Genomic DNA, 15,177 nt, shown 5'->3' with positions numbered 1-15,177 from the left:
GGCATTAATTGCATACTTCCCCTAAGCTTGGGATACGCTTCCCAGTGTACCTTGGTATTCCTGTGTTATATGGAGTCCTTTGTCCAGGCTGACAGGGATCTCGATTTACGCAGGGCACTGGAAGACAGCTGAGAAGGTGGCGTGATTAGACTGGTAACCCCATTCGTCGTCATCCGACGTAACTCGGAGTGACAACGAAAGGGAACGTCTACGGTTACGTATGTAACCCTCGTTCCCTGAGTAGGGAACGGAGACGTTACGTCTGCCTGCCACTTTCCGCTGTACCGCGGGGATCGCCTGAGCTCAGTCTTGGCTCCTCAGCGAAGAAACATATCTGCTTGCTGCCGGCTTCCTCCTTTTATACCCACGAGGTGGGGCGGAGTTACGCCATGCAAATTCCGCAGACCCATGGCATTTCTTTGCCATTGGCTCGTTTTGTAATACTCGAAGTTGATAGGCTTTCTAAGCGAAACCCCATTCGTCGTCATCCGACGTAACGTCTCCGTTCCCTACTCAGGGAACGAGGGTTACATACGTAACCGTAGACGTTATTAATAAACAATTCAAATGTTTAATGCATAATCATTACTTTTGCCGGGGTTTTTTTGTGGCAAGCTTATGCGTGCGTTGAGATGCAGAATAGGCAATATTACGAAAACGCTCATTATGGTTTAGCATTCTCTCCCATATAGTATACATAACTTCCAACCCAACTTCAGTCGTGCACGGACAGGGGCAGCCCTACTTATTTCACATATTTTCTAACCAGCACATCACTGCGGCGTTCTGAGCAAGCGGCGCTTAATCTTCATAAAGCTTCGAACCGGAAAAGGACAACCGGCTTCCGGTTCAAACCCGCTATGAATCATGGGTAAATTCGCTAACCAGGAAAAAGGTGGATATACATAAATGTGACTTGACAATCTAGTTTTTCATTTAAAAGTTGAATTTCTTGCCCAAAGCAACAACACTTTTAGAGCTTCCAGGGATGAGAAAAAAGACTGTGAGCGGTGTGATTAAACGGGGAATAAGCCCTCACCTGTGCCCAGGCCCCGGTCCTCCACTGGGACGGGCAGGCGCTGGTGTTACAGGCTCTTCGGGTCTCGGGACGCTCCTCGCTGCAGTATTTGGTGTGTACGGGTCTGTGTGTGCCGTTCAGGAGCGGCTGCATGCACTGGACCACACGAGACTGATATCCCAGCTTCCCACAGGACTTACTGCACGGGCCCCACTCCTCCAGCACCCACCTGCACACACACACACACACACACACACACACACACACACACACACACACCTCAGCTACGGCTCATGCGAGTCTCGGGTGATCAGCGTGCGGGTCGGGACTCACGTCGGCTGGTTGCAGCTGTTGGTGTTGCAGCGTTTACGGATGGGTTTGGGTTTTTTACTGGGCTCGCAGAAGTTCCTGTGAACCAAACGCCCGTCGCTCTTCCTCCGACAGCCGTACTTCGTGAACTGGACCCCTGAGGAACACACACTGGTCGCATACTATTTCTGGTGGAAAAAGACTCTTCTCCTGCACTAAAGCTGCATGTATTTCATCAAAAATATAGAAAAATAGTGAAATATTATAAATGTAAAGCAGCTGTTTTCTATGGAAGCTTGTTTCCGCCACAGAATAAAAAATTAAACTTTTATCTCACAACTCTGACTTTTTAATCTCAGAATTGCATGTTTATATCTCGCAATTCTGACTTTATAACACACAATTGGGGGATATAAACATGCAACTCTGAGGAAAAAAGTTTTTCTTGAAGTCAGAATTTCAGGATATAAACATGCAATTTTGAGAAAAAGTGTCACAATTATCTTTTAAAATGTTTTATTCTGTGGCGGAAACAAGATTCCATAGAAAACAGTGAAATCTTATTATGTGAGCAAAGCTGAATTTTCAGCATCATTACTCCAGTCTTCAGTGTCACATGATCCTTCAGAAATCACTATAATATGATGATCTGATGCTCAAGAAACATTTATGATTATTATCACAGTTGAAAACAGTTGTGTTGCTTCATATTTGTGTGGAAACTGTGATAAATTTTATTTTCCAGGATTTTTTGATGAATGGAAAGAACAGCATTTGTTTGAAATAGAAATCTTTTGTTTTTAAAGTACAAAAGAAAAAAAGTCTTTACTTTTGATTAATTTAATACGTCCCCGATGAATAAAAATGTGTTTTGTTGTTGTGTTGTGAAAGCGTTAATGTTAATTCATACTTAACTAATGCACAGATAATCATGAGTTAATGTATGATTCATGAAGAACTAAACCATGAATTAATTATTACTGCATCAGCAACTAATAAAGAGTCTATATGATTAATAGATTAAGTAATAAATGAATTGCTAATAATTTGTTAATTTGTTAATTTGTTAATAATTTGCTAATAATAACATGTCATCATGTATTAATTCCTTAATAACATATTTTATTAACTAATAGTGTAAATTAATGTATTAATTACCACAATTAGTCAAAGCTATGCACTTCAACTTCCAGTTGTCTGCTTTAATTAATCATTAGCTAATGATTTGCAAATCTATCATTATGTTATGACTTTACTTGTTGAGGCACATGACTATTAACTAATTGTTAAGTAATATGTCATTATGGTTATGGGTTTTGTCATCCCCACTAAAGGTCTGTGGGCAGTTGCACATGCAGTGAGTGTAATGTCAGAGAGTGTTTGAAGGATGGGTAAGTTGGGCCGCACACAAATATCAGCACACCAGAATCTGAAATACCGACGCTGTTACACCGTGTTTAAACTGGACCAGACCATTACAGCTGTTTACACTGGACATGACAGACCATTGCAAGTTCATTTGTCCTTCATAACAGAAGTAGCGCAAGAGCTCGGAGTACGTCAGAAATAGAGTAACGCATCAGTTTACTGTCGGGGTTTTGTTGTGTCGTGTAGCATTGTGTCGCATCCAGTGTTGTATCACTGATTATAATGGGTTCTAGTGTCTTTGTCTGGTCTAGACACAGTGTTATGAAACAGCAGAGCTCGGCCGCATGTTCTCAGTGTTCTTCCTTTAAATCCTAGAGCTCAAGCTTAACCTGACACACTCCTGTGCCATGAACAGTTGGATGCGGCGGCTCATCTGGCACAGTTGAATCCCGGTTGTAAAAGGCGGGAAATTGAAATCCATAGTGTGGATTAGAGTGCGGATCGGACCGAATTTTTTTGTCCGAGCCCGGCCCGCGTCCGACAGAGCAGTAACCGAACCCGACCCGAGCCCGACAGGCATTAAGATATTTATGTCCGAGCCCGACCCGAGACCGACAGTTAAAATCCCATTTTTTTCTCATACTAATGACACATGTGCGTTTGTTTGTGTGGAAAGCCTGCTTTTATTAAGCAACTGTAGGAAGACATTCGGAAATGTCAGCAGGATGAGTGCATCAGCGCGCACGGAGAAACAAGCGCACTAAAAGCAGGCGCGCATATGCACGTGTTTCGTTGTCACGGCTACATAAACAAATTTCTGCACACAGGAAGACAGATGTTATGGTAATATTTTACATGTATTTTAATCAGAAAAACGAACGTTTGCATCACGTGAAAGCATCAGGCACATTGGCTACCAACATAATAAGCTGTTTTAAATTTAAAATGTTCAATGCCATATCGCGCTGATGTGACCGAGCCCGACCCGAACCCGAACGTAATTTCTAAATATCTGTCCGAACCCGGCCCAGCCCGTCGGGTCCCGTCGGGCTCGGGTCGGGTATCCATCCTCTAGTGTGGATGTCAAAACCAAAATGACATATTACTTAACAATTAGTTAATAAACTAAACTCCTGTGCCATGAACAGTTGGATGCGGTGGTTCATCTGGCACAGTGAATCCCGGTTGTAAAAGGCGGGAAATTGAAATCCATAGTGTGGATGTCAAAACCAAAATTACATATTACTTAACAATTAGTTAATAGTTATGTGCCTCAACAAGTAAAGTCATAACAAAATGATAGATTTGCAAATCATTAGCTAATGATTAATTAAAGCAGACAACTGGAAGTTGAAGTGCATAGCTTTGACTAATTGTGGTAATTAACACATTAATTTACACTATGAGTTAATAAAATATGTTATTAAGGAATTAATACATGATGACACGTTTAATTAATAGCAATTCATTTATTACTTAATCTATTAATCATATAGACTCTTTATTAGTTGCTGATGCAGTAATAATTAATTAATGGTTTAGTTCTTCATGAGTCATACATTAACTCATGATTATCTGTGCATTAGTTAAGTATGAATTAATGCACATTAGTGCACCCGTATTGTAAATTGTTACCGAGACTTCTTTTAAAAACATTAAAAAGTCTTAAAGGAACACGCCGACTTTTTGGGACTTCAGCTTATTCACCGTATCTCCCAGAGTTAGATAAGTCCATACACAGCAGTGCTTCGCCTTCTGAGAATATAGTTCCCCGTATGTATACGGTTAGAAGATGCCTGTTGTTTGCTTTGAAAATATAAAAATAATATAGTCCTTAAACGATTTATTTATTGTTTATTTTTGATTTTGGGTCTCATTTGTGTTGTGGTAACGGAGGTCTTTTATTTTGAAATTCACTCACATGAGCGGATATAATGCGCATATGGTCCAAACATTTCAGTACGGAACGAGAACGAGACCCAGACACACATGGTAATGGTATCAAAGGTTTATGGTTTGCAAGGATTTAGCTCCTGGTTTGAATGGAGAACAAGGTATGATTATAGACTTCCTGTTATCTTTATGTCCTTGTTTTGATTTATATTATTTGTATCAAGATTACTTATTGGTTGTTGCTTTGTATAATGTTTAAGTCATTAATCTTACTTATTTGTTTTTAATGGATGTTTATTTCAAGGTTTATTCATTTTTTGTATTTTGTTTTCCTTTTGTACAAGCTTTTATGTTGATTCTCAACGAACATGGTGTCCAACGGTGCTTTTATCTGTGATGATGGACATTCAAATAAAGTGTGGGAATCATCAGTCAAAGAGGCCAACCTTTCTTAAACCAGGCAGCTACACCTGTGTCCCATTTGTAATAGGAAATAAGAAAATGTTGGCGTTATTTTGTCACTTATTGGGAGCAGTATGCCATAGATATATACACTTGATGTCGCCTTGGGTTTCTAAGCATGCGTCAAAACCGCCGCCATCTTGGAACAGGGGTCTTGTCATAGGAAGTAACAAGGTAACGCTGAATTCATGGATGATGCCAGACTTTTGTGCTGCGTATGGATGTTCACACGAACGAAATCTAAAAACCAGACAGCAAGGGATTACATTTCACAAGAATGTGAAATTTTGTATATTTTTTCAAATTTCTCTGGACTCAATGATAAATACATGTCTGACTGTTGGAACAAACCAAAACAACTAGAAAATCGCATTCATGGCGATTTATGGTGATTTTATTTCCGTTAGACCTTTTCCTACATTGACGCTGATGCATTAAAGAGGAGGGAGCCCCGTTCCATGATGGCGGCTCTACTGACGCATTCGATCCAACGAACTGCCGTAGCCAAGGCGACATCTAGTGTATATATCTATGGCAGTATGCTAGCTGGAGCCATTTACTTCCAGTCTTTGTGCTAAGCTAGGCTAGCGGTGGGTGCGTCAGATAGAGTTATGGCACGCACAGAGATGAGAAGGGTATGTATAGACTTATCTAACTGTGGGGGATACGGTGAATAAGCTAAAGTCCCAAAAAGTCGGCGTGTTCCTTTAATGATAGCTCGCTCTCTCGCTCACCTCCACCGCAGGGTTTGGAGCACTGGGACCAGCTCTTCAGCGCCCACTCGTACGTGTCCAGCTCGGACAGAAGCACGTTGTTGTTGGTGATCACCGGTAGCAGATCTTCATGAATGATGTACTTGTAGCTCAGACTGATCTTGGTGTCCTCGGCCTGCGGGACGATCTGCTCAGAGCGACACACTCAACTCAACACCCGAACATCAGCTACTTTAAAAACCATAGTACATGCAGCACTGAAGAAATCAACTAGCGAGTTTCCCGAAACCATATTGTCTCAAATTGGTCGTTCAACAGTGTTGAAGTAATAAATTCTTTTAATGAATCTGTTTGAGATCGAATTAGCGCTAGATGTTTTGCTATAAATTAGATGCACGTCATCTGAGGACTATTTCTCATTTTTCTCAGTTATTTTTCGCTGTTTTTCCAGATTCGATCATAGTTTCGTTCTTACGCACTAGAGCTCGTTCACACATGCACACTCTTCAGAAACGACACTTTAAATCTCTTGACAAACTAAAAGACGTAAATGACATTTGTATGTATTCTATATAAAACATATAGATTGCACTGAATGTCAGCTTGCTTATCGGCTCAAGATCAGGATTTATTGAGTCCACATGTCATGCAAACATTGCCAAAGCATTTATATGAGCATGAAAATAAAAAGAATAAAAACAGGTCGAGAGCACAACTTTGCGAATGTTCGTTGGAACCAGTGTTGGGTTTAACTAATTACTGAGTAATTAGTTACTGTAATTTAATTACTTTTCCCTCGAAAAAGTAAAGTAAGGGATTACTCTTAATTTTTCTGTATTTTAATTACAGTTACTTCTGATATAATTGAGCTAAATACTGTGTACAGACCTATGCATTTTATGAGGTGGCTCAATTGTACGATTTACCACCTTGTAAAATACGTATGAAAAGCCATGAGATCGGACTGGTATAAACCACTGGTTTAAGAGTTAAGAACCACCGGGATAAACTAGAACAACTCTATATAAAACAATAATGGGTTTAACAACAAAATGTATTGTCTGATGTTATAATAGTATGTTAATTATGTAACCCTTCTCCCTTTAAATTGTTTGGTCAGTTTAAGCATAATTCATCCGCTTTTATAGTATTTATTTGAAAGAATTAAAACAGTTTCATGTCCACTCTTGTATTATTCAGGTTGATATGGGATTTAGAAAGTAATTAGTAATTAGTGGGCTTAATGAAATACTTTTTTAGAGAGAGTAATTAGTACAGTAATCTAATTACACTGTTGACAAGGTCATTAGTAACTAGTTATTAATGACTTTTTTTGAGTAACTTACGATGGTTTCACAAAACTGTAACGATGCTTTTGGGAAACACACACCAGGGGCCGGTTTCACACAGATAGAGCTATGAGGAGGGAAAGGGTTTTTTCCCTCCGCTCAACGGTCGGATTAACGCTGTGAACTGTCAATCTTTTTCCAAGTGAAACATTTCTTCTCGTTACTACATTCTCCACTAAATTTCCCAAGTAAAATGTCCTTGTAACTGTTATACTCCTCCAACACACACATGTTTTCCGCTGGGGTAAACTGCACTGAGCGGTTGAATGCGCTTACTCGATCCGCCATGTTTTTTGTTTTGAAAAGTGTCTTATTTTACCCAGAACGCATTGCAGTGTAGTCCTACTTAAGATAGTCAGGGTCGTAAGTGCAACGGTCTGATTTAGATGTCTATCTGAAGTCTGACTATCTACTATATCTAAGCCATAGTCAAAGTCTATCTTTGTGAAACCGGGCCCTGATTAGAAGCGCTGCTCTCACCAGAACCACGATGGGTTCGTTCAGCGGCCCGACGGTCTTCAGCGACTCTTTCCCGCTCGACAGAGAGTATTCCCACTCCAGCCCGTTCTCAATGAAGGTCTTGGACTCGGCTTCTTCTCCCTTAGCGTTTAAGATGAAACTGCCAGTGACCTGATTTTTAACGGCTGAGGAAGAAGAGAAAGGAATATTATGAGCTCAATACAACTTAAGCTCAAATCATTTTAACTCTGTGTGAAAGGAGAAGACAGACTGAAGATAATCGATATTGTGCAGAATATACTAGTTTAGTGAAAAAAACTAAACTGAAGGATGCTACATTATAACATATATTTAACTTCAATTGTAGTTAAATTCAATTTTTAACTGTGTTTATTTCAATTTTGTGTAAAATATTTTAGTATACTACTACAGTTTTCATTTTTTTTACACTTCATTTAAGTTTAGGTCATTTTATGTTTTTCATTTCTATTAGTGTTTTTAAACATTTAATTTAGTTAAAAAAAGTTGACTTCAATTTCTAATTTATTTAGTTTTATTTTTTATTTTATTAAAGTTTTACTTTTTTTTTTAATTTCAGTTGTATTTCAATTCATAAAAGTTTTTAAAATATTTTTTATAAACTCATTTTATATTTATTTGCCAAGAAAACATTTAAAATTTTCATTTAGTTTAAGTTTTCTTATAGGCCTAATATTAATTTTTAATTAAAATATTTATTTCAGTTGCATTTTAATTCACAATTATTTAAAAAATATTTTTTAAAAATCTCATTTTATTCCAGTTATTTGCCAAGAAAACTTAGTTTATGTTTTTCATGTAATGTTTATTTCAGTTACTGAAAATGTTTTTTAATAGTTTAAGTTTGAGTTAACAACCACCCTATAAATAGTAGAATGCTAGTATGCTGTTCTGAACATAGCCGACATCAACCCATGTGCAACTTGTAGTAAAATAAAACTCTTTGTACTTCACAATAAAACAGTAAGTATTTTCTCTCAGATTCCCAACTTGAGCTCAGGATCGTAAAAAAAAGAGAAAAAAATAAAGAAATACAACTAAACCTTCAGAAAACCTGCTGAGGCTAAGCTGTCAGGGTTTGGCACATGCACGCACACAAAGCATGATGGGAAGGCAGTAATTGGTCTCAATAGGATGCATGACCAGCCCTGGGTTTGTGCCACTGGAGAAAAGCATTGATTTCTACCGAAAGATCGGCAGGAACAAACTCACCAATTACATGAGGCGACGTCTCGTTCTCCTCGATCACAATGTGCCGAGCGCCAGCGGGAATATCAAACATCTTCAGCAAGCCTAAAGATCAGGAGACAACACAATAGATGAACCTCCAGCTCATAAAAAAATCATTCAATACATTTTGCATGAAGCAAATTAAGACTATTTTAGCACTAAATATATTTTCATAATCATTTCAAATTCTCATCACAATAATGCAAAAAAAAATCTCATTGTCATTGCACATCTAAAGCATCCTAATTATTGTGCATTTCAACATTTATGAATACATTGTTGAAATCAAAAGTTGTATCTGTTAATAATATTTAATGTACCTGAGCTGACATGAACTAACAATGAGCAGTTTATTAAATAACATTAACAAAGATGAATTAATACTGTAGGGCCCTATGAAATCTGAAAATTTCTGATTATGAAAAATTAAAATACACATAATTTCCGAAAAAACAAAACAATTCATAGGGCCATATTCTTGCAAAACTTTTTTTTGTTGATAAATTAACTTGTTTTTATGAATTCAATTAATTAGACATGCTTTTAAGAAAATTTAATTAAACCATTCAAATGGAATCGATTTATTTTTTAATTTAAACAGAAAACATTGAATTTGGTAAAAACAATTTAACTTGTGCAATTTAACAGCAAATTTATTTTTTAAGGAAAAAAATAAAATGTATTTCATAGGGTCCTAAAACTGTTTGTAAATTGCTGTTAAATTGCACAAGTTTCATAAATGCAAATAATTAGACTTGCTTTTGGATTAATAACATTTAATTTAACCATTAAAACGGAGTCCAGAATTTACCGGAGTCCAAAACAACAACACGGAAACAAGAAACATTTAAATGGAAAACAAATGGAATTAGGAAAAAATAAAACGGATTTTGGGAAGAAATAAAATGGATTAATATTGTATCAAATGAACTGCTCATTAATAGTTCATGTTAGTAAATACATTAACCATATTGTAAAATGTTACCATAATATGAATGTGAGGCATGTGTGTTTATTAAGACAGATTGTAATGAATAATTGAGCAGGTTTTGGCGGTCATGCTCGTGTGTGTGAGTTTATACCTGTCTTCTTCGGGGTTTTAGTAAGTGTGAGTTTGACGGTGCGACAGTGTGAGTTGTCTCCCTCACATACGCCGCATTTATCCTCCTGTCTGTACGATCCCACTTCCTTATCACAGCCCACATGCTGAGAGAGAGAGAGAGAGAGAGAGAGACAGAGAGAGAGAGAGAGACAGAGAGAGAGAGAGAGAGGGAGAGAGAGAGAGACAGAGAGAGAGAGAGAGAGAGAGAGAGAGGGAGAGAGAGACAGAGAGAGAGAGAGAGAGAGAGAGAGAGAGAGAGAGAGAGAGAGAGAGAGACAAAGACACAGAGAGAGAGAGAGAGAGAGAGAGAGAGAGAGAGAGACAGAGAGAGAGAGAGAGAGACAAAGACACAGAGAGAGAGAGAGAGAGAGAGAGAGAGAGAGAGAGAGAGAGAGAGAGAGAGAGAGAGAGAAAGAGAGAGAGACAGAGAGAGAGAGACAGAGAGAGAGAGAAAGCGAGAGAGAGAAAGAGAGAGAGAGACACAGAGAGAGAGAGAGAGAGAGAGAGAGACAGACAGAGAGAAAGAGAGAGACACAGAGAGAGAGAGAGAGAGAGAGAGAGAGACACAGAGAGAGAGAGAGAGAGAGAGAGAGAGAGAGAGAGAGAGAGACAGACAGAGAGAAAGAGAGAGACACAGAGAGAGAGAGAGAGAGAGAGAGAGAGAGAGAGAGAGACACACAGAGAGAGAGAGAGAATAAAAAATAAAAAAGGTAATTGCGACTTTTTATCTCAGAACTGCTTGATATAAACTCGCGATTCTGAGGAAAAAAGTCAGTCTTTTTTCCCTTAGAATTGGACTTCATAATGTGCAATTGCGAGTTTATATCTCACAATTCTGAGAAAAAAATGACAGAATTATCTTTTAAAATGTTTTATTCTGTGGCAGAAACAAGCTTCCATACAATATAGACATAATATAATTTGATAAACAACAAACAGGGATGCACACAAAAGCTCTTATTTTAAACAATAGCCAGATGTTTCTTGATCATCAAATCATCATATTATAGTGATTTCTGAAGGATCATGTGACACTGAAGACTGGAGTAATGATGCTGAAAATTCAGCTTTGATCACAGGAATAAATTACAGCATCAATATATTCACATAGAAAGCAGTTATTTTGAGTTGTAAAAATATTTCACATTATAACTGAATTTACCGTATTTTTAGTGTGCATAAGAGACTTTTAAAAACGTACCTATAACCAAAACTGTATATACTGCATGCATGTATATATCATTCAGCATTATTGATCGCTATTGTGTGTGTGTGTGTGTGTGTGTGTGTGTGTGTGTGTGTGTGTATGATTCTCACCAGACACTCTCCTCGAGCGCACACGTTGAACGGGTCCGAGTAACTGCAGCGTGTCCCATCATGCATCACCTGGTTCATGAAGACGACTTCACCCGTCTCTTTCGAGCGACAGCTCAACTCACACTTATGAGCCTCTGAAATACACAAACAGTCATAAAACATCAACATTCACCATAAAACAGGCAGAAGATATCAAAAGACTCTCTATAGACTTACATCAGTCACTTTTAAATGTACAGATGAGCTCAAAGCTGCAGATATGAAATAAAAGACACGAGGATCTTCTGTCTCCGTAAATAAAAGTCTCTTCACAAACTCATGAAGTGCAGATAAGAGATGCACAAAAGACAGAAAACGTGACTCACATCGGCTCACAGATATAATACGCTAAAGAGATTTCTCAGTAAATGTGGATGTATAGGGTTTTTCTCTTCATTTCTTCCTCTCAGTCTCTTTATTTTCTCGATCCGGTTTCTGGCAGGAACGCTGTGTTCCCGCGTCCCACACAATTCAGCAGTTTTAGGGCCGCAGTGAGAGATTTAATACACGAACCGGCCAACAAAAGTGGAGGAAAAAAGTCCCAGGTATTTAAAAAGGAGTTTTTATTTATTTTATTACGTACCGTTTTTAACACACCGTTCAAAAGTTTGGTGTCTGTAAGATTTTAAATGATTTTTTGTTGTCTCTTCTGCACACCACAGCTGCATTTGATTTGATCAAAAATACAGTAAAAAACAGTGAAATATTTGTACTATTTAAAGCAGCCGTTTTCTATGTGAATATATAGTCAAGTGTGATTTATTCCTGTGATTAAATCTGTATGATCCTTCAGAAATCATTCTAATATGCTGATATGGTTCATATTTTGTGGAAACTGTGACAAATTGTATTTTTCTGGATTCTTTGATGACTAGAAAGTTCAAAGAACAGCATTTATTTGTCTTTTGTAAAATTATAAATGTCTTTATTGTCACTTTTGATCAATTTAACGCATCCTTGCTGAATAAAAGTATAATTTATCAACGGTAGTGTATTTTATAATATTCTGTTCAAATATCCAGACAGCTATATAAATAAAAATAAAATGGTTCAAAACCAAGAAACACATTTTATGTTTTTATACTGTATGGTGTCACAATTATGTTTAGTTAGTTTCGTTTTCATGGACTTTTAGTTTGTATTAATCTGTTACCTGTTTATTTGTTCAGTTTCCCGCCACTCATCAGTTTCCATGGACACTCATTAATTATCACAGCTGTTTGTCATTGTCTCATTATCACTGTGTATTTAAGTTCCTCTGTGTGCTCACTTCAGTTGTCCGGTGTTGTTGGTGTATTGCATGCTACATGCTACTTCTACACTTTGGATAATCTGAGTCTACTTTGAATTTAAATAAAAGGAAATTGTAAATCAAAATAGATCTCTAACTAAAGAAAGACATATTTTAATATTTTATCTTTTCACCTGCACGTGCAAATGTGTCGATAAAGGATCAAAATATTAATTTAAACGATTAAATTGTTTATAAGAATTATTTGAAATAATTGAGTTATTTCAAGAATATATTCTATATCACAAGGGTTCAGCTGACAAGAATCCCTGCTCCAGAAAATCGATTCCAGGATGCAAATATGAATATGTAAGAGTGAGCCGTGTTTCTCTCACCTTCAGGGTGTTCGTACGGCAGCCAGGTGTGTTTGAGGTTATTGTGGTATTTGTTGCTGCGCTGGACACACTGTTGCGCTCTGAAGTCCTCGTACGGGCCGGGACAGTCCTCGCTGTTACACACCTGATAATCGAAGGTTGAGCCGGGACAATCTCGACCTCCGTACGCAGGACTGTGGACACAGAGACGGGAGTCAGGAGAGATGCATCAGATCTCAGAGAGGCGTCACTAGCCAAGTTTACATTACAGATTTGCGCAAAACTTCTGCGATACTTTCTAAATGTGGATAAAAAACGATTGCGAAATGACCGCGTTTCCATTAATTGATGTTATGCGACTAAAACGTAATTTTTTTCCTCTCGTGATGAGTCATTCTAACAATTATAGCAATGGATGTTGGTACTATCACAGCCACCGCAGTTTTATTTTTAATGGAAGGAGAAGTATGCGTGTTATCCAACCATTAATGGCAAGGAAAGACACTTAGGCCGTGTGTCCACCAAAGCGTTTTTTCACGCGACTGGCGTATTTTTCCAATTGTTTTCAATGGGAGCGCCACGTTTTTTAAACGCCATGAGGAGGCGCTGAGCGTTTTTTTCACGCTGAAGCGCTGAGCGCCCGGTGTTTTTTCGTGGTCGCCGAGAGTTGAAGAATTTTCAACTTTGGGTAAAACGCAGCGCTCATCACTGTCACTTTTTACCCAACCGTCCAATCACAGTGGAGGAGGGGCGGGACTAATACCACACCGACCAACCGCCACATTCTGCTTGTTCAACGTCAACAGACGACAACAAGCATAATAATAACGGAACAAAATAATTTGAAAGTGAAAGTGAAAGTGACACGTGATGGCCAAGTATGGTAACCCATACTTGGAATTTGACCTCTGCATTTAACCCATCCAAGTAAGTGCACACACATTAGGAGCAGAGTAGTGAGTAGTGAAGACACACACACTGCAAACGTGGATACACACACCCGGAGCAGCGGGCAGCCTTGAGTGGCGCCCGGGGAGCGATTGGTCCTTGCTCAAGGACACCTCAGTCATATTCCTGCCGGTACTGGAATCGAACCAGCAACCTTTGGGTCACCAGTCCAACTCTGTTACCATTAGGCCATGACTGCCCCCTATTTAAAACAAGAGCCAGAGAAAATGTTACATTGTATCGACAGTTTAATATAGAATCAACACAGAAACAAAATATGTGTGAAATGAGATACTAGTAACACTTTCGCGGATATTCCATATATAACAAGCAAAGCATCTCAACTGGGAAAAAAAAAAGCTGCGCTGCCAGAACGCTTTCAAGCTCCTATAGCTAGGCGTTTTCAGCAGAGCATCAAGTTGGTGGACACACGGCCTTATACTGTGAGCGGCTCATATGAGGAGTTTCTGTGTGTTTCTCACTCATTTTTTGCTTTCAGCTCTTGATCGAGGCATTTCTTAGTGGTTTACAATCCATTATTCCCATAATTCTGTTGTCTTTCATGAGTTTAATAAAGTAAACTTCTGTCCAAACACACCGCACCATCTACTGTACGTCAGGTGACTGTAAATGCGCAAAAACTATTTCCATTCCAGTTTTGCGAAATATTCCTTTTTCGAACTGCCTGTAAATCCACCTCATGCGAGCGTAAAAACGTTTTTGCGATATATGGGAGTTTTTGCAAAATTGACGTGTTCCCATTGATCGTATTTTCAATTCGCAATTTCAATTTGCGCAATTTGAAGGGTAATGTAAACGCGGCCACTGGTTCACGGCTCGGTTGTGTAAACGCACACAGGGTTGTTGCACTGACGGTTACGGGAACGAACTCCTCCTCCGCAGGTTCGAGAACACGAGCCAAACTTTCCCCAGGAGCTCCAGCCTCCGTCGTGACCGTAGGGCTGATGGGACGACCTCCAGATGCAGTGGCCTTTAAAACACCACTGCAACACACACATAAACAAGTATCACTATCACACACCTTTACCATACGCCAACAATGTGTCCTAAACCAGGAGCAAAAAACTTGATGCATCATGCCTGCTTTTTATTCTAATTCTACATTTGAATTGACACTTGGAATAAACGACACGTGTCATAAAGGATTGTTCTGTGATACTTTTGTGTCTTTTTTAGAAAGCTTGATGCTGGTCGCTATTCACTGCTATTATATGGACGAGCGCAAAAGGCATTAGTACAACACCAGAGTGTGTAAATGATGACTTCAAAATCTGTCCCTTTAACAGATTAAATATTGGTCAATAT

The 15,177-nt window shown here is 38.5% G+C and overlaps 1 protein-coding gene across 2 annotated transcripts in view; it reads right to left on the bottom strand.

Moving 5' to 3' along the window:
* adamts14 (ADAM metallopeptidase with thrombospondin type 1 motif, 14) overlaps positions 1-15,177 on the bottom strand; it is a 90,648-nt gene that overhangs the window by 14,979 nt on the left and 60,492 nt on the right. For both annotated transcript variants that reach the window (XM_077230855.1, XM_077230856.1), the window contains exons 11-19: positions 14,707-14,855; positions 12,925-13,097; positions 11,260-11,393; positions 9,923-10,046; positions 8,823-8,903; positions 7,593-7,756; positions 5,785-5,950; positions 1,352-1,484; positions 1,040-1,247 (exon numbers count right to left, since the gene is read on the bottom strand). In XM_077230855.1, the coding sequence (XP_077086970.1) occupies positions 1,040-1,247; positions 1,352-1,484; positions 5,785-5,950; positions 7,593-7,756; positions 8,823-8,903; positions 9,923-10,046; positions 11,260-11,393; positions 12,925-13,097; positions 14,707-14,855 (1,332 nt within the window). The remainder of the gene's footprint in view (positions 1-1,039; positions 1,248-1,351; positions 1,485-5,784; positions 5,951-7,592; positions 7,757-8,822; positions 8,904-9,922; positions 10,047-11,259; positions 11,394-12,924; positions 13,098-14,706; positions 14,856-15,177) is intronic.

This window comes from Siphateles boraxobius, unplaced genomic scaffold (assembly GCF_051911475.1).
Source record: "Siphateles boraxobius isolate OS27281-9 unplaced genomic scaffold, OSU_SipBor_1 151, whole genome shotgun sequence".
Taxonomy (NCBI): Eukaryota; Metazoa; Chordata; class Actinopteri; order Cypriniformes; family Leuciscidae; genus Siphateles; species Siphateles boraxobius.
This window is presented reverse-complemented; position numbering and strand designations above follow the sequence as displayed.